General features: G+C 43.9%; 1 protein-coding gene across 5 annotated transcripts; it reads left to right on the top strand.

Annotated features, from left to right (window-relative positions):
* Positions 1-717: 717 nt before the first annotated feature.
* kdm6bb (lysine (K)-specific demethylase 6B, b) lies at positions 718-24,991 on the top strand. 5 transcript variants are annotated; one of them, XM_028983029.1, is made up of 23 exons: positions 718-996; positions 1,832-2,177; positions 12,029-12,101; positions 12,196-12,319; positions 12,397-12,468; positions 12,590-12,818; positions 12,937-13,134; positions 13,443-13,592; positions 13,947-14,348; positions 16,121-18,654; positions 19,174-19,300; positions 19,416-19,521; positions 19,731-19,936; positions 20,380-20,471; positions 20,806-20,874; positions 21,410-21,558; positions 21,673-21,787; positions 21,950-22,137; positions 22,308-22,449; positions 22,561-22,687; positions 22,910-23,080; positions 23,271-23,290; positions 23,450-24,991. In XM_028983029.1, exons 4-23 carry the CDS (start codon positions 12,201-12,203, stop codon positions 23,523-23,525), a joined length of 5,292 nt encoding a protein of 1,763 aa, XP_028838862.1. In that variant the 5' UTR covers positions 718-996; positions 1,832-2,177; positions 12,029-12,101; positions 12,196-12,200; the 3' UTR covers positions 23,526-24,991. The 5 variants fall into 5 exon arrangements, with proteins under 5 accessions (XP_028838862.1, XP_028838863.1, XP_028838866.1 ...); XM_028983030.1 differs by lacking the exons at positions 718-996; positions 1,832-2,177 and adding an exon at positions 3,896-4,122; XM_028983033.1 differs by lacking the exons at positions 718-996; positions 1,832-2,177 and adding an exon at positions 4,155-4,178.

Raw genomic sequence — 24,991 nt, 5'->3', positions numbered from 1 at the left:
TCAACAGCCCACCTTGGCACTGAAGAGCCACTCTCTTTCATTCCTCGAGTACTCCGTGCACTGCCATGGCAACGCGTTCTCCATCCGGCCCTGAACACATGACACCTATGATCTGCTTTCAGGTGGCCATGTGACGTGTCTTTATTGCAGTCCGTTCATTATATAATATGTCGATATATCACACTGGCTGTAGGAACCTTGGAGTGGCACTACAATAGAAGATGAAACAAAATGTGTCGCCATGGTTACCTATTGGCTGTGCTGGCAGGGTTACACTTTTTAAACACCTTCATTCGCAACAACAAATGTGTTCTCATCCACACATTGTAAAATCGTAGACTATTCATCACCCAGCCATTCCACAGCCATGCTGTGCTGCCTCTGCTGCCTTTTAATGAGCATAAAGAATAACATTATATTTATATGCGAAGAACATGTATTATAGTGATGATAGATAGATAGATAGATAGATAGATAGATAGATAGATAGATAGATAGATAGATAGATAGATAGATAGATAGATAGATAGATAGATAGATAGATAGATAGATAGATAGATAGATAGATAGATAGATAGAATGCAGTCGTTAAAGAGTATGACTGCCCTCTTATGGTCAATAATAAAACTGCAGAGTGAGTGAGGGAGAGACAGAAGGAGAGAGGGTGAAGGAGAGAGAGGGGGGTGGATTTATTAAAGTTATTTCTAGAATTTCCATCCTGGCTCCATCCCTGCTCTTCCACTTTCTGTGATGGGGAGTATCTAGGTTAGTCTACGTAAATTGTGCGCCGGAGAACACCGGCCGGCGTTATCTCAGGATGGATGTGCGCATCGATTGGGATTCTTTGAACCCTTGGATGAAAGTGCGTCCGGGGCAACAGCTCACGACGTGCGACCGTGACGGAGACATGCGGACTCGTGAATTTCTTACTGCGCAATCCCTCTCCGATCCACGCGTCTCCTTCCGCAGCGACGTCTGCCCCCGTTCTGGCATGAGGTAAGGGACATATGGGCCACATCGTGAATGTTGTCACGCTGCATTTCCCAGATATGGCTCATATTTCTGCGCACAGCTCGTCCGATGGAAACTTATATAACTCTGTAGGACCAGCATGCGCAGCTCGGACGACAAAATCTTAACAGTCAAAATCATTTCTGAAAGTTCCTAAAAAGAACATTCCTATATATATATATATTTAATGTTTGCAGTTGTGCTTTACTTTTTTTTTAACAATATAGTGATGGAGAAGATGGGTCGTGTTGTGCTTCATCAGATTGCTTCATGATGGGATGTTTTAAGCGTAGACGTATTTCAGTGCATTCTTTTATGCCCAAAGGCTACTTAAACACACCCACACGCGTAGGTGGGCCGGACTGTCCTTGGCACGCTTTAAAATCAAAAGAAACGCTTGCCACGCACCTACTACAGTCCTGGCTGCTGTCCATGGGAAAAGATTCACTTTTGCGTTGCTGTGGCTACCGGTGACGGCCAGCATGTGCCACGTCTGTGACGTCTCCGTCCAAATTGTTCCGATCGGACTCGGCCACCAGGTGGCGGTACAGGATGAAGAATCTTGCACCGTGCCTTCCAGCTGCCTCCAAACCCACTAAAGTGATTCGAAATCTACCTATAATAGTGTGAAAATGCACATACTGTCGATGATAATGCAGTCTTGCTGCGGTTCTGATCATTTTGATATGCTTTGGGCCACCTGAACGGTGTAACACATGCATCTGGTTTGCTTTAGTCAACACGTAACACAAAACTGTGGTAATATACACTGTCTGGTTAAGGTGTCTTTAACCTATTTTTCTCTGACCCACTTCAACAGCTGCACAAAAAGAGGTCTGGAGCTACACGGACACCTCCATCAACATGGCGGTGGACAACATTGTCGTGAAATTTTCCCAGAAGAAGATTTCGCTGAGCACGGTGTTCGTGATGGATTTGACATGGTGGGCCACCGCTGGTCTGAGAGCCGGCCTGGGCTGCGCAGGAGCTCAAACAGCTTCCAGCTACCTCCCCTTTTCCGGCGGCGAAGACAGAGAAAGCGACAGAGGCTGGAGGAAGGAGAGATGGATGGATGGGTTGAGGGCAGCTGGCTGCAGTCTGAAAGGGGAGCGGTGGTGGGGGGGACATGACGGATGCCCCGAGGAGCCAGCCGTTACGGGGAGGAGGTGGGTTTTCACATGGCCTCGGCCAATGGGTGTGTATGAGCCATGCTTAGCCATGCTAGACTCGTTATGCATGAATTGGATTCTGTGTTCGCACCCTCAGAAATACACGGGTCAGGTTTCAGCTCTCAAATCTACAGGACCTTTGTAGCTCAACTACCAACAAAGATTCCATCATCTCTATCGAGTTTTAAATATTTTTATTTCCAGTAGAGGTCACATCGTCTCTTCCACATTGTGATATATCTTATTAAGCATATGAATGGTAGCATGGCCAAGATCCTGCTAGTCCTTGGTGAAGCTCGCATGCAGCATTACTGAGTGGCTGTGAAGCATGATTTCAGTCTTTATTGAGTCAAGCGTGGAGTACTGTTACCATGGTGAAAATGGAATCCAGCACAGCAGAAATGGCTGCTGATTGGCTGATAAGGCTACATAGGGGATGTGTAGCTAGCAGTTCAGCTGGCCAATGGAGAATAAGCAGCATTAGGACTGTTGCTATGGGGGAGTTAGTATGGCTGCCTGGAATCTCCTAGGGCACTTGGCATAAGGTTTTCTGTCCAGCTATCTCTATTTTCATTCTTTGTTTCACCTCCCCTCTCTCTCTCACTCTTTCTCTTTTTCTCTCTCCTGTCAGTAGTTCTTCATTTGTCCCCGGCTTCTGTTCTTCACATATCAGATGTGGAGGAGGGGCTGGGTGTGGGGTAAATGGGAGGAGCGCTATGTGCAGAGAGTCATGTTTCAGGGGCTGTAGCCCGACTCTATCCTGACTGTGTCGGAGTCACCTGACAACCACTTGGCCAGCAGATCGCTGGTCTAGTCAGCTGCTCCCAACCCCTCTGCCCTGAAATACGCCCTCGAAACCGTGACTGTCTCAGATGTGCCTCTCTTGGCCCAGTGAGGTTTTAGTTCCCCGACCACGCCGGTTGGTAAATAATCCAGTGGCACTTTGCTATATCTGTGCAATTGATCAATGGCCAATAGGTGCAACAAATAGACCCAGTTTCTGGAGCTGCACTTTAGTATACCGTGCTGTGTTCCAGTCACCCAGCCAGACCTTTCACTGGGACTGGGGTGACGATGACTGCTGCTGACAAACAGAGTGCTCAGTCAGCCTTTCTCTGCATTATTGCTCCTATCCTCCCCTTTCTCTCTCTCCCTCTCTCTCTCGCCAAGACCCCCTCCCTTCTGTGCACTAGTGTGCTTATATGCTGATCCAGAGCAGTAGAGGGAGTCCGTGGTTTAACTTTAATAGGCGTGCCTCTTTGAAATTGTGCCTCTCACATAATTTGCATAATTTGTACCGTGGCTGTGGAGTGACACACGGCCGGCGAGGCTCATAAATAAGCGTTTTGTGCCGCGCTGGACAGTCTAGATTTGCTCTGCTGATTCTGTTTCGATAGCATCAGGCTGGTGACAAAGGGCACCCGACAGCTGCCGTTTGGGTGGATTCTGACCTTTGCGTTTGTTTAACAGGCGTTTGGTTCAAAATTCACGTTGAGAAGAGCTTGACTCCCTTTTGTGCCGGAATTGGACCGTTAGCGGATGCACATGCACTGCAGTGGGAGAGGAATGTGGCTTTAAGAGGAATACCGAATTCCGCACAACAGAAAATGGAGTCTTTTGCCACCCCACTGTGGTGGTTTAAAAATAGCTCACAGAGCTCTGGCCTTATTCCAAGGCACACATACGGCAACACACTCTCTCTTTTTTACACTCGCCACGCCCCGCCTCTGCGTCCCTTACTGGCCGCCCTGTGGTGAGTGACAGGTCCACGGCTCCCGTCATTGGCCAACGGCCGCTGATTGGCAGCCGCGCCGTATGCAGTGGAAGAGCAGAAGGCACCGGCTCCGCGGTCTCCACACATGGAAGAATCCTGATAGGGAAGGAGGAGAGTACAGGGGGAGGAGAGGAGTGGAAAGGATCCAAGGAGGAACAGAAGGAGAAGGTGAGGAATTTAAAAAAAAAAAAAAAAAAAGAGCAAAGAGGATAGTTTGGTTGGAGGTAAGGAAACGAGGGAAAGAAAAGAATGGAAAGTGCTTTTTTGCGTGTGTTTAAAATGTAGACTGGTTTATATATATATATATGACAGTTGTCTAGGTGGCTCTGGTTTATGTATGGTGACATGGTGGAAAAACTGCACGCAGTTCGTGTGTTGGGGGTGGGGTGGGGGTTCTGCTGTTTTATTCGCCTCCTCCCGTGCTTGCACGCCACTGCTGGTGGTAGACACCGGGGGTGCCGCGAGGTATTCTCCTTGCCAGAGAATAGCCCTTCGTGTGTGACCCAGATTAGTGCAGAGTTTAGTCTCCCCGCGTCGTTACAGTGGGCTGTCATTAAGCGTCTGGCCGTCCTGTCTGCAGAGCACATGCTCTCTCATCAGCTGCTGCCATAGTAACTGCACTGTGTGCTGCTGAACTTGCAAGATCGCGGACGGTTATTCATTGTTGAGTTTGTGTTGCGGCGGTGTTGTCTTCCTACTTTTCTACTGTCTGAATTAAGGAAGACTATTTGGATTAATTTTTTTTGTGTGTGTGACAAGGAGTGGCGATGCTGGGATTAGAGCCATGCAGATTTTCTACGCATCCGATATGCTGAACTTGTACTTATTTATTACTGAGTCATCAAATGAAGAGGTCGAAAGAGGACTGGAGCTTGGAACAGAAGCCGGGCAGCAGAAAGGTCGAAACAAAAAGACAAGTTGTAAATTGTTTTAATCTGCATGCGACTGCAGCAGTGATAAAGGAGCCTTTCACACAACAGCAGATAAAGTGTCCAGAAGCGCAAACTCAAACGCAGACACATAAATGTGCTCTTGCTGGGACAGCGGAGGTGACAAGGGGAGATTTAAAGTTTAAACACACCCACTCTCCCACACAGACGTAAGAATGCAAACACAGAGGAAACCTTTCCAGGCTTGTACAACATAGGCGCATTACAAGATATGTCAGGAATGTTGGAAATGGAGAGCGTGCAGTGTGTGTGTGTGTGTGTGTGTTATGAGTTAATATCCTAATGGGGACTTCAAAAAAGAGTGGAAAGCTGAAATGTAAGGAAAAGTGAGTCCCCACTGGCACAAATGACAAGGCATTAGGCAAGGGCAATATAATTACACATGTATGCTACATTTGCACAAAGGCATGTGTGTGTGTGTGGGGGGGGTGCTTTTGCAGATCTTTGGTGTGCAGTGTATGGTTGTCAGGGAAACTTATTAAGTGCCTGTGAGTGAATGACTGTGATAGAGAGCAGGAAGGTGTAAAGAACCCTGACTTCTCTCTCTTTCCTTTGTTTATGAGTAGTGCCGAGCCCTCCAGAATGGAGCAGAAAATTGAATTGTAGAGGAGGGAGAACAGACAAGAGGGAAAGAGACGGAGGGCAGGAGAGGGAAAAACTGTCCGGCAGAATCGAAGCTGAGGATAGATAGGTGACGAGGAGAGGGGGAGGGGCCAGGCAGGAACGACAAGAAGCAAATGAAAGCAGACTGGCTGGTGGAAAGGGGGCAGGGCCATACATCTCTCTCTCTCTCTCTCCCTCTCTCACTCACTCTCGCTAAGCCATTCCCTTCCTTTCTTTGTCTGTCTGCTGAAGGGGGAAAAGGCAAGAGAAAAAAGGTGTGAGGGAGAGAGACGGACAGAGAGAGGGGAGAGGGAAAAGCGGAAAACAAGAGAGGCAGAGAGAAGGAACTGAGAATGGCACCGGTCCAGTCAGCTGTTGAATGAAAATAACAACAATTAAAAAAAAAAAAAAAAAAAAAAAAAGCTCTCGACTGCCACTGCAGCCTCTTCAGTAAGTCTCCTTCCGGATTTCTGTGGATTTTTTCCCCTGTTTTCCCTTTCATTCTCTTTTAATTCTTTATTTTGTCTGCCGCCGCTGGAATGGGGAGACATTTAAAGGGACTTGAAAGTGAACTTGGCGTCTCTCTCTCGCTCTCTCTCTCTCTCTCATTCTGATTCTCTTCCGCTCTACTGAGTGATCGTGTAAACACAACGCGACAGCAGCTGCACTCTACCCCTCTCTTTTACACACTCACCTGCAAGGTAAGACCGGGCAAACTGACTTACATGCTCTCTCTCACACACACACACACACACATACAGCACCTGTGGTGTCCACAGACAGACAGAGGGATGAATGATGATGATGTGCACCGTGTGCCGAAGCACGAGCCTTGTGTTAGTAGTCAACGTCTTCGTGCCCCCGCTAGAAAACCGGCTTCCTCTTCCATTTACAGTAAAAATGACTGCTGCTGCCCCCTCCACCACCACCCCCCCTCTCCCTCTTCATATCTAACGTTGCTTGGTGCTCCTGCAGTCTGCAGATATGAGCTTATTTTGTGAAAGCTTGCTGTATGGTGGGTGGGTAGTTTGAGTGTGTGTGCATTTTGCTTCTAATGTAATATCACTGTTGCCTACTGCACAGAACAGGCCCATTATATAGGAGACTGTGGTCTTATTCTAAGACCAGTGGCTTCTAAGAGTTTTTTGTGTGTGTGCATGCACATGGTTTAAAGAGACAGAAAGTAGGAGGAAACCTTGACAAATGGATACCATATGTACAGTAATCACACAGTGAGGAGGGGGTAATTGTGCGGATTGTGGGTGTGAGTGCAAATCACTACATACTGGATAAAAGTGGATTAACATCCATCCAGCCATCTTCAAACCTATTTAATCCAGGTCAGGGTCATGGTTGCACAGCAAGATCTGTGTTCATATCCTCGAAAGAAACTGCATATATTTCTATCTATTTTGGTTTATCTGGGGTTTTTTTTGTGTGTTAATGTATGTGTGAGTGCTCTCCCTCTGTGAAGGAGTGTCTGGTCGGTGTCATAGGACCTTCCTTACAAGCCATGTCAGCCATAACCTTCCTCCTCTCTCCTCCCTTCTCATTGACTGTCTGTCTCCCATCCACACACACTCACAATTGCACACACATGCTATCGCATGCTTGTGCCGCACACACACTGCAGTATTATGTTCCTCCCCTGAGGAGCCTTTGGTCACCTGCCCCCCTTGTGGCCTAATTCATTAAAAGCACCTGGAAGCAAAGATGTAGATCTGAAAAGCTGCAGACTGTGATCATGGTTATAGTTTGAAAAGAATGGAAGACCAGACTAGAATGCATTTGTCAATGAATGCTTTACCTCAAAATTTTCTTATCTCAAATATGATTGTGAGTTCTGAAAATTCTGAAAATATCTGTTTTTAGCAGTAGAGGTTTTTTGTCAACTGTATGGAGTCTGGTTTTAGCCATTAATACTTTAGGCATAATTCATTAGGAAATTTGGGAGTTTTGCAGTGATGTAAGGTGGTGTAAGTTCAAATAACCTTTTAATAACCTTTACTGATACACTTTTCAAATGTATAATTTTTTTGGTAGAAAATAACAACATTTACTGTTACAGCATTTACAGTTACGGACATAGGTGTGTATACGCATAGACATGCTTTTATACACACACAGACACACACCCACAAAGCTGCAGGCTAGAGATTCACATTCCCTGAAGCCTCTTCCAAAAAGGCCAATTGTCCATTCAGCAGAGTCCAAGGGGAAAGAGGGGTGTAGCCAAAAAACTGGTGAGACGAGCTGGTGGGAGGGGGTGTATGAGGGATGGAGTGTGTAAATGTTTTGGGTATCGTTGTGTGTGTTTGTATTCCGACCCACAGCTGACATGCTTGTGTGTGTGTGTGTGTGTGTGTTTGTATGAGTGTGTGTGTACTCGTTCACGCTTTGGCTGACCCATAAACATAGCCCATAACCATTTTCGCAATGCCTCGTGTCCCCCACCTGTCTCAGCACCGCACTGCAATTGGGCCGCTGCACGTGTCCCCGCCCCACATCGTATGTCTCAACTGTGACTTTGTGAAACCGCGGCAACAGCAACAGGTGGTTGAGCCTGCTTCACCCACTTCTCATTCAGACTCACACACACTCGTCCTTATCTTTAATCTTACACACAAAACAAAAGTGAGACAGACAGCGGTGCAGTCAAAAGTGGATTAGGACAAATTCTCTTCTACGGCTCCTTGAAATAGAGTCAAGGAGTAAGTTCACAGAAACAACAGACATTATACAGACACACAGGGTCAAATGCACTTTTTTTCTGGCCTGTAGGCCACACATCATCCTCAATGCAGCTTAACGTACACACAAGATAGCAACATGACCTTACATCTAGAGAGGGTCTAGAGGTTTTGGTTGTGGCCTTCTCAGAACTGCAGCAGAGCTGATAGAATTTATAACCACGTCGACTTCACTGTTGGTCTTCTGGCTGAAATGATTTCTGTCCTGTGGGTGAGAAACTGGCCTAGTTGAAAGGATCAAAACATTCTCTACGTGGCAACGACTCTAAACTGTACTAATATGTTGAAGATTTTTTATGTTAAGCCCGAGAGCTGCATACTGTGTCCTGCTGTACAGCAGAATGTCAGTGTGTGTGTGTGTGTCTGTGTGTGCTTATATTGATTATGTGTTTGTTTGAAAATTTCACCCACAGACAGAAATGTGATATTGCTGATATGGCTGGGCTCTTCGTCTTCCTCTCCCATTCATCCCTCTTGCCCCGCTTCCATGGCTGGATGTGAAGTCCTCCCCTGCCCCCCAACCCCCAGTAGTGCTGTATCCATTTCAGCTGTAGACCAGCACGTTTTTACACCTCCCTTGTCCACTTTTCTGACAGAAGCCCAGAAGCCTGTCTGGCAGGATGTGTTTACTGTGTGCGTGTGAGTGTGTGTGCCCAAATGTGTATTTTTGGCTGTGTGTGTGTGTGTGCGTGTTTACATACACTCACGTGTTCCACTTTCCATACTGTGCAGAATATTTCCATTGGTAACCCAGCATGTGTCTTTCTGCTGCTGGGTAATTGTGTGTCTGTTCTGTTCAGAGGCTCTCTGTCGTCCCTCAAAAGCGTCTTGTCTCAGTGCCAAAAAGGGAGTACATGTGTAGTTGTGGGTTGTGTTTGTGTGTATAGTGTATGTTCGGCGTAACCTGTCTTCGTAACCTCATTTGAAGGGCGGCTAATTTGACAGCGGCAAGGTGGAGGACTCTGCGTTGTTGGCTCATTCGCATATTTATCTCATATTGACGATTCGCGATCAAGCAGCAGAATGCAGAAAAGGGACAATCGTGCAGGATTCACATTATTCATGTGGTTCTGGATGATAGTACCGAAACCGAAAGGGTTTAAGCAGTTACTAGGCACAAGAGTAAATTATGCATGAAACTTTAAAACACACAACCCATTGGACACAACCTACTACATACTGGCCAGATTACCTACTGAAATGGGGATATGTGTCCTTGATTTGGTCCCATTATTGACCTGAGGTTAGTTTTGGAATTATTACAGACATATAGAGAAGTCTAGAAGTATTTTAAAACCTGAAATCATGTCAAGAAAGCTTTCATCTGTATGATGAAGCAGGAAGAGTTAAGGTCGTTGGTGTTATTCTGCTAGACATATCTGTTTTTTTAAATGGAAGGTCTTTCCTGATCACTGTTGTTTTTATGTTCTGGTGCCGATGGATTGTGTATAAAGGAGATAAAAAGCAGATGTAAATTAAAGTCTTTACTGCCGCTAGCTCCTGAGCAAGAAGACCATAACAGGCAGAAAGAGGAACTATAAACAGAGAAGTTGCAAAAACTGAGGGAATTAAACTGCAGATCCGCAGACTCCGCGGAGTCCTAATGGAAGTAGATGATCGAATAAAAGTAGATACTTTTCAAAAGTGCATTATGGCTCGCTGTCTCACACATAATGAAGCTGAAAGCACTGGCAGGTGCTTTAATGAGTGCGAAGCAGCATATATCCACATGCGTGTCTATTCTCGTTAGAAGGAACATGTGGGTGCACGCGTGGCATCGACTAAAAATGTGTGTTATCAGCAGTGAGAAAGCGTGTGTCTGAGCAAGAAAGAGCATTAATGCATATGTAGATGAGGTCATGACCACAGAGGTACAAGAGGCATACTCTGCCATTTACACAGGAAGGCAAATAACTTCCTGCACCCCGTAACTGCAGCCTCCTGTTAAAAGGTTCAACGGGCTACCATGTCAGCATGACTACATCAGTCCAAACGCATCCTGCCTGTCTTAGAACCAATGGTCACAATAAGTGTAGAGCTCAACAACGACAGCAATGGAAATTCAGTTTGGGGTAGAGGGAATATTATTTTTTTTGGGTTTGGATCATATTTTTCTAAAGAGCTCATGCATTGACTATAAATATATATATATATATTTTTTAAAATAGTTTTTATACTAGAAATGAAGAGCTTGACAGAGACGAGAGGAGAATTGGGGAGAAAGGCAGTGTTTTAAGTGTATGGTGCGCTGCAGCTCATGCACTTGCATGTGACCCTGAGTCCAGATTGCGAGAGAGAAAGGGACACTGAGCCACCCTTGTTTGTCTGTGCATTCATACAGGACAGTAAAATAAAATCCAGAACAGGAGGACAATTGGCGCTGATCAGTGAGTCCTGGATGAACTGAAGAGAGAGACGTCCAGGCACCAGACTCTATATCTGACCTCTTCCTGATGAGGTTACTCGGGATTCAGTGTAGTGTGAGAGTGTGTGGGTCCATTAGCTGATGAAAAGGAAAGAGTCCTTTGCACTAGCCTGGCCACACACACAAACACGCACACACAGATCCTCTCACACTGTCATCTATAAATAGAAAGCTTGTGAAACTACATGGTTTTTGTTTGTCTGGACATCTTCCCAAAACTGCACAGATTTATACATGCAGGCACACACACTTTATTACAGCTATTATAGGAGCTTAGGCTCAGTTTCACAGTCAATATGAAACACAATTTAGAACATTGACATACAAAGACACTTTCTCATACAATCTCACACATTGTCAGATATCAAGACTTTTTCTTTTTTTTTTAGAAATTATTAGACATCAAGCTTCATGTGAAATGTGAATGTAACCTATACTATCAGAGTTTAAGGAAATGTAGAAATGTACCTTGTTTTCTTATAAAAATATATGTAGCAATTATTTTATTGGCAATTATTATAAAATGAATTAGAAACAGTAATTAAATAAGTGAAAAATAAGAATGTAGTCAAAAACACTTTACTAGTCTGAAGAAGCAGTAAGATCACTGCAGAACGGTTTTCTTATAATCAATGAAGCTTTTACAGTGACAGATTTGCATTAGTGAACACAGCATCTGTTGGAGTGCCAGTTAAAGTGCAGGAGTGAGTTTACCAACTGACTACTACAGTGGCTGCAGGAGGTGCAGGGAGTGATCAAAACACAGATGTGTGTGCATGTTTTCTGCCAGCATAAGTGTGCTGTATAATACACCAGCTCCCGGGAAAGTACAGTTTCAGCTGTGGCACCTTCTTAAACATATGTGTGTGTGTGTGTGTGTGTGTGTGTGTGTGTGCGTATGAGATGAAGTGTAGCAAAGTGGCATCTTGGAAACTGTTCTTTCTCACTGTTTTGCTCTCTCTCTCCCAATGGTCATACAGCTTTGCTTTATCTTCACCTGTTTGTGTAGCCTGGTCTTTGTACTGTTCTAGCTCCTCCCACCTTTCAGCTTTAATGGAGTGTTTAGGTGCAACTCTCAAAGCCCTACTCATAGCACTCATTATCCTGCTTACCAGGGATTTTAAGAAAGACTGTCTGTTGGACATGCAGAAACCACTAGACGTATCTTAAGTAGGTTGGGGGCCCTCTGTGCGTCATTCTGACCTGTGATTGCTTTGTGCAGATTTGTGAATTTTGTTTAGAATTCGATATAGGAGGTTTCAGAAGAGACAGAATACATTACATTGACATTGTTATTTTAATGTGAATTCATAAGTCAAATATTGTCTTCCTCTGCCTCTCTGTAGGCTATATCTGGTTAGTGTCGTTGGTGTGACCTCAGAGTTCTACAGTGGAGGGCTTCACACAAAGAGCAGTGTGGTGAGACTTCTCTGTGTTCTACCAAGGTGTCACTTCATGGAGTGTGTTTTGTGTGTGTATGTGTTTATTAACTCCTATGCGTTATTAATTGCAGGCTGGATGTATCACACCACAGAGCACTATTCAGGACGTAACACATGGGACTCTTTCCCACTGTCCGGAATTAACCGAGCATCATGGGTACCCGCGAGTACTCGGGACTGGGCTCCCCCTTCCAGGTGAACAATTACATCCATTTATTAAGGATGACAACTGAAAGAAATAATTTTTTACTCAATTTTGAATACTTTCACAGATGCAATGGAGGTATCTACAATTCCCAGCAACCCACACACCTTACAGGAAGGAACCATCTAAACAATGACAGGTAAGTTGATGTAAGCACATGGTGGTTTAGTTGTTCAGCATTATACTTGTACTTCGAACTGTAATACTGAATGAGAAACCTGTATGCTGTTAATAATTTACTTTGTCTGCTAATTTGACAGGTCTCTTGGTTCAGGTCGAGACCATGGACTCAGCCACCCTCATGGGAAGGGACCCCAGAGGGAACAGAGGCACCCCCGGCTGTGGAAAGGTGCTTATGAGCCCCAAAGTCATCGCCCAATCCCCAAGTCTATCCATGGCAGCTATAATACAGGACCTGGAGCCTCCAGTTCCTACAACCATAGTGGGCAAAACAGCCAGCCTCCACGGACACATTGTGCAGAGAGAGGGGTACGTACAGGCAATGAGAACCTGTTCAATGTGCTGATTGTAAAACTAAGAAAGGATGTGCTGGACAGAAACACACCAAAAACATTTTACACTGACTTTCTAAATTTCCTTGTATCAGTATGGGGGTCCCCACCAGCATTATCCCAAATCACGCCCCGTAACAGGAGAAAGGTGGTCTCAGGACTCCCAGACCTCCAGACCATTTGGATCCCTGAAGCGTTCCATTCCCCCCCAAAATGAGTCTGTCCACCAGCGCTGTCCAAGCCCCCAGGATGACTGCCTGAGCAAGAGGAGCAAACACTCCATCACTGGGCAGGTCAGCACAAAGATCCTCAACTTACATTATGCCACATATTCATGCTGCTCTTGCAAATCATGGGTTGTATAGTAATTTCAACAAGTTAAAATTGACTTGTTTCAAATGTGGCTAATATGAACAAACATGAACCTGAACAATTGCTTCATAAATTGGCTTAATAGTTGTGATTGGGAAATAATTAGCAAAGGCGTATTCAAAGAAGTATGTTTTGAAACTAAGCATTGTTTATGACAATTACTTCTGTTATGTCACCAGCTCCCCCTGCTGGTCAATTTAAACAACTAAACCTGTGTATATGTCCACAGACTTTCAACCCCAGAATGAGGCCATTTTCTGGGCCTCCAGAAAGCCCACAGCCACCGCGCACCCATATCTCTACCTCTTGGAGTCCAACGTCCAGGAGCAAAGCTCCCTGGCCTGCCAACAACAGGAGGAGCCCTCCAAGAGCCTTCCAGGTCAGATACCTTGAGAACCACAAATTCTGTAATAAAGGCCTTTGGTTGGAGTTTGCTATTTGTCATTTTATTTATTTCTTTTATGTTGCTATGTTGTTTCTTTTTAGTTGTTTTATTATAACTTATGGGTTTTTTTCATGAAAAAGGCAGTAGGACCAAAAATAAGCCAGCAATATATCAAAATTTGAGCAAAAATTAGAATTTGGATAAAAAAGGCATCTGCTAAGTATATTAAAGTAAAGTTAAGTAAATATGCAGCACACTCTTATATAGAATATATCTTATTTTTACTGTTGTGTACAACAATAAGATATATTCTGTAAGAATACAATTTTATTTCATATTTTTCTTTAGGGATCCAGGAAATCCAACATGGGCTGCCATTCCTACAGATCCCGTACCAGTCCTCCACCAGTGGTTACCTCACCCTCACCCTATGACACAAACCAGTGCTTTCGTTCCAGCAAACACACAAAAGAGGAGTACTCTCAACACTCATACACCATGCGTCACTCGCTGAGTCAGCCCGGTCACAGCCAGCCCTCCCAACGAGGACAGAAAGGAGAATGGGAAAGGCCTGCTCCCTGCCCACCAGCAAACACCACCACTGTGCCTTACAGTCCCAGACACCACCATCACCACCATGACCAACCAGCAGGGGGCGAGATCAGCAGCCTCTATGGCCGACCTCAGCACAATCCAGACACCACAGAAGAGGAAAGGAGAGCATCAGCGCGCCATAGCAAGCACAGCCAGGTGTGTGTGACAGAGTAGGTGAATGGCAGCACGCATGGTACACATGGGCCATATTTATTATTTACAAATATGTTTTTTGCTAATTAATAAAATTATGCATTTGCTTTATAGTAAAAGCACAGTCAGGGAAACAGTTATTTGAACCCCTGCTGATTTTGTAAGTTTGCCCACTAACAAAGAAATGATCATTTACATTTACATTTATGGCATTTGGCAGACGCCCTCATCCAGAGCGACTTACAACGTGCTTTCAAGTTACCATCGATGAAGAGGTCAATTCCGGTTCACTAGGACCCCAACTATGAATACAATCTTTTTATTCACTCTGTTGTAGATTCTGTACACAAGTTCGACAATAAGAAAGTTACAAGTTAATCTAAATATTCTTTAAAGAGGAAGGTCTTGAGCTGTCGTTTGAAGGTGCTCAGTGACTGAGCTGCTCTGACCTCAAGGGGAAATTCATTCCACCACTGAGGGGCCAAGACGGAGAAGAGTCTAGATGAATGTTTTCCTTTTACCTTTAGCGATGCAGGGACCAGGCGAGCAGTACTGGAGGCTCGGAGTATACGAGGTGCAGTGCGAGGTGTAATAAGGGCTGTGAGGTAGGATGGTGCTACTCCATGTTTGGCTTTGTAGGCCAGCATCAGTATTTTGAACCTGATGCGTGCAGCTACTGGGAGCAAGTGGAGGGATCGTAGCAGAGGGGTGGTGTGGGAGAATTTGGGAAGGTTGAAGATCAGTCGTGCTGCTGCATTTTGTATGAGTTGTAGAGGTCGGATGGTACATAGAGGTAGACCAGCTAGAAGGGAGTTGTAGTAATGAGATTACTAAGGACTGAACCAGTAGTTGGGTGGCCTTGGTTGACAGATAAGGGCGGATTCGCCTGATATTGTAGAGAAGTAATCTATATGAGCGGGAAAGATTGCTAATCAATCTAAAAAATTTCAATGGTAGTTTTTAGTGTTTTCTGTCTGATATTTGGCAACTCAAACCTTCAGCTCTCTCCACAGATTTTCTATGGGATTATGGTCTGGAGACTGACTAGGCCACTCCAAGCCCTTTATAAGCTTCTTGTGTGTTTTGGATCATTGTCATGCTGGTATACCCACCCATGACCCAATTCTAATGCCCTTACTGAGGGAAGGAGGTTCTCACACAATATTTCATGGTACATGGCCCCATCCATCCTCACTTTGATGTGGTGCAGTTGCCCTGTCCCCCCTGGCAGAAAACCCACCCAAAGCATAATGTTTTCACCTCTCAAGTCGAGTTGATGCCGGAGAGCTTGAAATTGGCAGTTTTTTTTTTAATGGGTTCTTCCATTTGCGAATAATCTCACCAGCTGTTGTGATCTTCTCACCCAGCCGCTTGGTGATGGTCTTGTAGCCCATTCCAGCCTTGTTATTCTCTAATAACAATTGACTCTAATATGCTTGGACAGGTCTGCTTGGCCATGGTGTAGAGTTTGGAATATGGATAGATTGATTGGTTCTATAGACAGGTGTCTTTTATACAGGTAATGAGTTGAGAAGCTACCCATGTCAGGTTGTTACTGGGTGGCCAAATCTCGCTGATTTAATTAAAAGGCAAGTGAATTCACAACTATTTTGAAGTGCTTTTTTCAGGATTTGTCGTTCAAATAAACCTACCATTGAAATTATTGACTTACAAAATCAGCAGATGGTTTAAATTATTTTCTCCTTGACTGTACTATCCTTATCACCTGTCATCAACATTTAGCATCAGTTTATGTCTACATTTCTGTTTTACAGGAGCATGGTCGGGCTCAGCATGGAAGGGCTCAAATTGTCACCAGACACAGCAGCTCCCCTCTAAAAATGTCCCCTAACCCCCACACCATCACACCAAGAGGCTATGTTGCACCCATTCCACACAACTCTAGCTGTGGAATAGATCCTGTGTCCCCAACCTGCCCTGATATGAAGACTAATTCCACCTCTGACTTGGAGGCATCAGACTCTGGTCTTTGCATTTCTTCTTTTCTTTCTGAACCTTGTATCACTTCCCCACAAGAGGGGTCAGAGATGGCTTTAGGCTTGACAACGAGACCTCAGCTTGGCTGCCCTAGCCCTCCTCAGTTGATTAGCCCTAGCAGCCATCAGAGTGAAGGGGTTTTAACAATGAGGACTGTGCCAGTGGTGTCAAAACACAGACAGGCCAGAAGGAGACATAGAGAGCAAGAGGGGAAGAGAAAAGAAAGGAGGGCCCATGAAGGGGTGAAGGAAGGACGGGATAGAATGTCAGAAAGGAAAATCAGAAAACAACGGGAGTACCGGAAAGGTGAGGAAAGGAGTAAAATACCCAAAAGGGAGGGAAAAGAGCTGGAGGACATTTTGAAACAGAAAAGAAAGAAAGAGGAGAGAAGGAAAGAAAGGATGGGTAGTGAAGGGCAGGAGAACAAGATATTGGATTACTCAGAGTCTCCATCAACAACCCGTGCATCACAAACACCCACTCCCCAAGTTCACCAGTCACCTCAACAGCTGTTGGCCAATCAGCTAACTCCTGGGATACAGCAGAAACCTAAGCAAAAACTTAGAGGTGGGAGGGGCAGGGCCATACAACATCACCCAATCACTCAAAATACCTCAGGTTCAGCTCTGCCCCTTAAGAACCCCTCAGCCAACAAGAGCACCTCTTCCCAGCCACACCCATCCAAAGACGTTGTCAGGAAGAGGTCCTCAAAGGAGAAGGAATATCCACAGCCCATCTCCACCATCAGCAGTAATAGCAAACCCTATCAACCTAGCAGCTCTGGGAGCACTTGTATGTGGGAAGGTCCCTCCAATCCTTCTACTTCAGACTTCAGCAGCAAAGAAGAAACAGAGGCTTCTCGTCCAGATGCCCCAGAATTGCAGCCAGCACATGGGTCTTTCCAAGATGACTGCTTGGGCATTGACCCTCCAGGGAGTCCTCCTGTGCTCAGCTGGCAGGGCTCTCCTGTGCCTACACTTAGTGAGGATGAAGATGAGGAAGAAGAACAAAAGACAGTGATGGTGCGGCCGGTATTGCAGCCCAGTCCAACTCATGTGCCCTCCCCAACTCAGCCCAAAGTTCCAGACAGTATCAAGAATGATGCAATGGGTTTGGATTGTAGTAACAGTGACATGGTGACGTTGCCTGACCCACCCAAGGAAGCTGAGGGTGATAAAAAGGTTGCTGAGGAGGACCAGGCGAAGGGTGTTTGCGGGAACACAGTTGGGTCTGAGATTCATATAAGACCCCAACAGACAGCCATTAATGATGTCTTCAAATCTCTGGCCTCCATTGTCGAAAATCACAGGTGTACGTACCGGGGTGTTCCATTTGGGCGTACCCAGCCCATTGAGCATGGAGGCCTGAGGCACCACAAACCACCACAGGACTTATCAATAACTTGTTTTACTGAGTCTACCTCAGACGAGGTCTCTCAAAGTCAAATTCAGTTACAAGGCTGCAAAAAAAATGAGAAAAATGTACCAGAGCCATCTATGAAAGTGGAGGAAGAACCAACTAAGAGTTCGGACCCTGGAGGAAAGAACTTGCCTGGCAAGATGGAGGTCAGTGTAACATGTGTTTCATCTTTAGCACAGGACAAGTTAAGTCGTAGTTGTGAGGTGCTTCTGACTAGACACAACCTCTCAGACTCAAGCAGTCGACTAACATTACAGGAAAAGGAGAGAGATCGAGGGAGGGAGCAAAAGAACAATAAAGGAAAGAAACACAAAACAATATTTGAAAGGAGCAAGGCAAAACAGAAGAAAGATACAAAGAAGCCAAGAGATAAGCGCAAAGCAGGGAAGTTATCTTCACACTTATCTTCATCCTCTAATCCAACAGTCGTCCCCTCTGAAAATCTTACCAAGCGCAAAAAGAAACAGCAGCTCCAGAACACATTAGGAAACGAGGACCAAGAGTCCAAACCAGACATAGACCAGAGCCAACAACAAAACAATGATGTGCGGCCTGAAGACAAGAAAAAAACTAAAGAAGAAAAAACTGAGGTCAAAATTAGCACAGCATATAGTACTACCGTGATTCCACCAACAACGGCACCAGTAGCTCCAAATTCAAATACTTCCAGCACCACCAAGTCTTCAGCTCCACCTGGCTGCATCCAGATGGCTAACTTTCTAAAACTAAAGGGCCTATCCTTTGGTCCACCAAAAGAGCTGAGGATTCGATTGGTCAAGGTGGAGAGTGGGGACAGAGCCACATTCTTTGCTTCTGAGATAGAGAAGAAAAGGATACCTCTTGGGAAGTTGACCATTGAAAACACAGCTGAAGAGGTCATCAGGGCTTGCAAGTAAGTGTAACAGAGAAATGGATAAAGAGAAAAAAAACAGACAGGTTTTTTGATTTTGGGCTATATGACAAATAATAACTTTCAAAAAGTTATGATGACTTTTGTGGGCACTGTACATTTCCTGATCATGTGTAAGGGTACAGAACTCAACATTGGATGCATGCCACCTTCTAGAGCCAAGAGAAAACAGGAAGAATGCTGAAGACAAATAGTCCCACATATTTTTCAGGAGTTACTTGATGACAGATGAATCGAATCCTGCTGTCATTAACACTCTATGCACTTTCATAAATGTTAGCAGGCACCAGGTCTGAAAGATCACATCATATTAAGGTGTGGTTTGCTCATGTTTGATCATGTAGCTAAACTTAAACAATGCTAGTTTTCTATTTTGAGTTAGCTGCTGTGCTGAAAGTTTAACATAAATCAGGAAACAGCCATAGATTTTGGTAGTGGTTACTCAAAGAATAAAAGAGTAAGGTGTGAAAGGTGTCACTGTTTTCTCTTTCTGTCTCTCAGGGACACAACTGTTAAGGGAAAGTTTAGTGAGTCTTACCTGCTGTCAACGTTCTCAGTGAAACCAGACCTATCAACAAACCTGGTCATACCAAGAGAGAAACTGAACCCCCCCACGCCCAGCATTTATGTAAGTCTGCAGCGTACATTTACACACTAACACGGAGTCTCATCTTTGAATGTTTAGACATGCACACTGTTATTCAATGAATAACAATTAAAAGCCTGTCCTGTTTTATATGCAGTTGGAGAGCAAAAGGGATGCTTTTTCTCCTGTGCTCCTGCAATTCTGCACTGACCCCAAAAACCCTGTTACTGTAATCAGAGGCCTGGCAGGCTCCCTCCGCCTCAGTGAGTTACACATATACACATACTCAAATACATGTGTTCACACTCACCTTTCACTAAAGCACACCCCATATTTACACAAACTAACTTCTCTTTCTCAGTTTTTAACAGCTCATTGACTGTTATAGACATGCAGACATGTAATGACATGGTAATTAATTGTGTGTTTTCCTCTCTGTTTTCTGCTTGTCTCCTAATCTGTAATCTCTCAGACCTTGGTCTGTTCTCCACTAAATCCTTAGTGGAGGCCAATGCAGAACATGTAGTGGAGGTACGAACTCAGGTGCAGCAGCCCGCTGATGAGAACTGGAACAACAATGGCTCCGCCCAGACATGGCCCTGTGAGAGCAGCCGATCTCATACTACTATCACCAAATACGCCCAGTATCAGGCCTCTAGTTTCCAGGAGAGTCTACAGGTAAATACTGCACATACATTTGTTGAGTTTGTTTGTCACGGTGTTGTGGTGGACAGATGGACTTGCATGTCTTATCACGAACAGGGCTTTAATACACAGTTTATGTAGCAATACAGGGCGAACATTGTGAGGACCCGACAAAGCACAAAAGGCAAACATTTATACCTGCCAGAATAGCCCCATATGATGAGGGTAATTACAAACACAACTACTCTCCGGCCCGAATCACGGAGCCGGAATACTCCCTCCAGAGTCAGTTCCTGACATTGTCTTATTTATAGTTCTGCTGTATACAATTGGCTGGTGGTGGTTGGTGATTTTCCTTGCATGAAAAGATGTCAGCGTGTGTGTGTCTTGGCCATCCCAGGCTGATGCATGGTTTCTAGTTGTAACTGGGAAGGTAGAAATTGTGAAAATATTGTGATGTCATTTTACTTTACAAGGAGGAGAAGGACAGTGAAGATGAGGATGAAAATGAAAAAACACAGTCCCCTGCTAAACCAGCCGATTCTACCTCCGACAACAACACAACTGGGTAAGCAATCAGTAATGCATGCTTCTTCTCTAAGGCTTTCTGATGATTGTCTAGTTATATATAGAATGCCTCTAGAAGATCTATATAGAAGGCTCTATAATGTAAAGTTGTTTTTAATTACTTCTTATTGGCATGAAAGTGGCATTAAACCACTATTGGCATTAAACCGTTTTAGTGTGTATCGTCTTCAAGTGCATACTAATATTGAGTGTGAAGTCATATGAAACTGCACCCTGTGCACCGCAGGGCAAGTTGCCATGCTGTTAAGGGAAGGCAGACACTGACATGGATATGAATATGCAAATGAAAGCAAACATTTGTCTGTCCATTTCAGCTCAGAGCAGAAGCCAACAGGAAAGATAATTAAATTTGGAACCAACATCGATCTCTCAGACCCTAAAAGGTAAATATTGGCCACGTCCTTGAAGTCATGAATCATATATTGTTTGAAACATTGTACATGTAGACTTTCTTTATAAAAAAAAACTTTTTGAGTGTGAATGAGCCCTTTTAGGATGATCAGGGAATGAATGCAGGTGACAGCTGCCTCTCCCAAATTTAATTTTCCTTTTCTTCCCCTTTCAACCAAAGAAATGTACCAATATGTTATTAAGCGGAGCACATAGCAACATATTCCATGTAGAGGCAATGTTTGTTCAAATCAGTAAATGTATACATAGGAGTGTGGCTGTGAGGTGTGTAGGCTGTGATTTATTCTGCCTGTCTGCTGTGAATAATGTTTTCTCTGATTGGATGTGCGACAGTGACATGAGGCATGTAGGCTGTGTAGTGTATACGGGACCAGCAGTGTGGTCTTTGCTCCAGCTCAGGTTTCTCCTTTAAGGTGCCAGGGTCTCTGATTGTGTAAGGTTTCAGTATGAGCATAAAACTTCTCTATAAGTGTCAGAATGTGTGGTATTCTTTTTTTGTGTTTGCAGGTGGAAAGCCCAGTTGCAGGAACTGTTGAAGCTGCCGGCATTCATGCGTGTGGCCTCCAGTGGGAACATGCTGAGTCACGTGGGCCACACCATTCTGGGAATGAACACTGTTCAGCTGTACATGAAGGTGCCTGGGAGCCGCACACCAGGTCAGTATGTGTGTGTGTACGCGCGAGCGAGTGAGAGAGAATACAAAATCTACCTGTGTGTTATTCATTATGCGATCTCTGTGCAGTGTGGAGTAAGTGTGTGTTTCTTCCCAGGGCACCAGGAGAATAATAACTTCTGCTCTGTGAACATAAACATCGGGCCCGGTGACTGCGAGTGGTTTGCTGTGCACGAACACTACTGGCAGGCCATCAATAACTTCTGTGAGAAGTGAGTTGTTAATGATGGAGTGTGTATCCATTGTGTAGGGGCTATAGCATCAAGACACTTGTCACAAATTGCAGATGAAACCATCTTCCATTGCATAGTTTATACCCCAAAACGTTCTGTGAGAATTCTTTTTATGAGTGCCCATTCGCCCCTTTTCATCAGGCATGGAGTGGATTACCTTACAGGCTCATGGTGGCCAGTATTGGAGGACCTCTACCGCACCAACATCCCAGTTTACCGTTTCATCCAGCGACCGGGGGACCTGGTGTGGATCAATGCTGGAACAGTGCATTGGGTGCAGGCTGTGGGTTGGTGCAACAACATTGCCTGGAACGTGGGGCCTTTGAACTGTAAGTTTGGCAATATATTGTGAAGATGAAATAGTCAAATTGTGAACATGAACAATGTGAATGTTTGTAAACCCAGAGTAGATTATGATGAAATTTACAGCCAAAATCAAAATCATTGTTGAGCATGTGAATGTTTAAATACAGCTGATTGGCTGTGTGTGTTCTTCCAGCATACCAGTACCAGCTGGCCCTTGAACGCTTTGAGTGGAATCAGTTAAAAAAGGTCAAGTCTATTGTGCCCATGATTCACGTCACTTGGAATGTGGCAAAGACCATAAAAATCACAGATCCAGACACATTTAAAATGATCAAGTAAGTGCAATGTGTCAGTAAGTTTAGACTTTGTTGTATGTCTATATTATCATTATTATATTATATTTTATAATTGCCGCAACCCTGCTTAGGAATCTTTTTGTGTCACAGGCACTGCCTGCTGCAGTCCATCAAACACATCCAGATCCTGAGGGACCAGCTGGTCATCACTGGGAAGAAGATCGCCTACCAGAGCCGTGTAAAGGACGAGCCCGCCTACTACTGCAATGAGTGTGATGTGAGTGTGTTTTCATTGCCGCAATTTCTGTAATATGAGTGTCATCATGAGTGCCCGACTTCAGTATATATGACGTTTACTATGGCAACCTCAGTAATACAATACAGCAACAAGCGTTTATAGGTACAGGTGCAATACAGCAACAGTGTGTTTACTGTGACAGGAAGTGTAACGTGGTCATGTGTTGCTGATGTGTGTGATCATACGTGTGACTGTGTTTAGGTGGAGGTGTTTGACCTGCTGTTTGTGACAACCGAGAATGGTAACAAAAAAACATACGTCGTTCACTGTGAGGACTGCGCTCGCCAACAGAGCCCCACACTGAACGGTGTGGTGGTGCTGGAACAATACCGCATCCAGGAGCTGATGACCATCTATGACAACTTTAACCTGGTACTGTATACACAAAACAAGACCACACATTACATAATCAAATACAAAATATTCGTGCAACTACAACACGCATGTTTTTATGATCAGTCTGATTATGTCCATAAAGATTGCATAAACGTCTCTGCTTGAACAATTGCACATTCACAGGTATTCCGTAGAACTTAGACCTCTTTCTGCCTCTTTCTCCCAGGCACCATTACCTGTCTCCAGGTGAGGCATGTACTTTGCTGTGTACTCAGCTACAACAGAAGCCTCCAGCCACCCTAACAACCACTGAGCAACCAATGGCAATGCACATTTACTCACTACGTTCTTACTGAGGAACCAATCAAAATGTGTTTACTCACTGTTGTTTACATTCGCGTTCAGCATCAGCAGATGGTGTCTCCAGCTCCATCGTCTTCCCCCTTTACCAGCAACAGACAAGACATATCTTCGGATGTAGAATCACTAGAAAGGTGCAGCCCATTGCCAACTTGTTGGACATGTACGGACAACATAAACTTTGTTAAAGTTCAATATCAGGTTGTTTATCTACAACGGAAACTGCTGTGATCACAAACAAATAAAAAAGGTGTCAACTTTGCAGAAAATGTGCATTTATTCAGGTACTATGTAGTTTACTCTTATATGCAAATATACCAGGACTTTCGCCAATCTAGTTATTCTATGTCTGTGACTGAGGTAAGCGCGCTTTGATAGGCCAATCATCAGGGGAATCGCTCAATCAGTGAGAGAGCTTTTGATCTCTACCACATTGCTCTGCTTCAGTTTAATGGTGTTATGAAGTTGGCAACGTTTCAGTCGTTGAAATTTTTTAAAATGTTTATCATCGGGTGCTATTTTCATTTGTATTTATTCGAATTGAAATGTTAAAGAAAATCTTTTGTAACAGCCTAGAATTACTCCACGTTGGACTTGTGACTTGTATTTAGATGGGAGATAATTAGAAGATACTGAACAGAGAAAGGAGTAAACTGTTTTTTCTAATGCATTAATTTTAATAATTAAAGCTATAGCTATGTTTCTCAAAGTTCTCAAAAGATACGGGTTTATTAGAGGACTAATTTGGTTGTACTTGTGTAAATAAATCTTGTGTGTGTTGTGAGTTTTTTTGTAAAATCCGAAATCATTCCTGTTAAAAAAAATGATAAGAAAAATGAAAGTGTCATGAATTTGTATTTGAAATACATAGAATATGTTCACTTTAATATTCTTATTTTGTTTTTATGTGTGTATGTATAGTTTTTTGCCATTTTTTTCTATTTCTGTAGATTTTAGTAATAAGTTGTGTTTTATTTATTTGTTTCCTGTATGTATTTATTAAACAATGGTGCTCCGATTCTATACAGGAATACCAAATTTTTTTTAGTTTTATATTGTTCTGATCTCAGAGGAGCAGGAGGAGGCGCTCTTGATTAAAATGGTGCTCCGCCCACTCTCCTCCTCTGCCTCTATGTGTATATGACCTACAGATTAAAGAGAATAATTATGAAATAATTCCTCCAGGTTGGTGCTTAAAACCGGAGTCAGTACTCATTAATGAATGGAATGTCTTTGTACTGTAACAGAAGAATATAAATTTAATTTCCTTTCCTTTTTTGCATTGTTAAAACCTTCATAAAATTGTAACATTAGTGGTTTATTATTCTAAGCATTATCATTAATCTTATTGTTGTTATTATTATATAAACAAAAATCTGATGACATTTGGTGCTGAGGTCAAGATTTGTCCTCTTCTTAAGAAGTGACATCATTCTGTTGTAAAAACTCTTTTATTTCTGCCGTGTTGTTTGACAGAATTCAGAAATCAAAGGACAAGCTGAGCCAAACCTGTCTTAAACACTCTGTGATTTTGTGTGTCATTATCAATGACCAGGAAAAAAATAAAACATTTTTTTGATAAATCCA

This window comes from Denticeps clupeoides, chromosome 6 (assembly GCF_900700375.1).
Source record: "Denticeps clupeoides chromosome 6, fDenClu1.1, whole genome shotgun sequence".
Lineage (NCBI taxonomy): Eukaryota > Metazoa > Chordata > Actinopteri > Clupeiformes > Denticipitidae > Denticeps > Denticeps clupeoides.
This window is presented reverse-complemented; position numbering and strand designations above follow the sequence as displayed.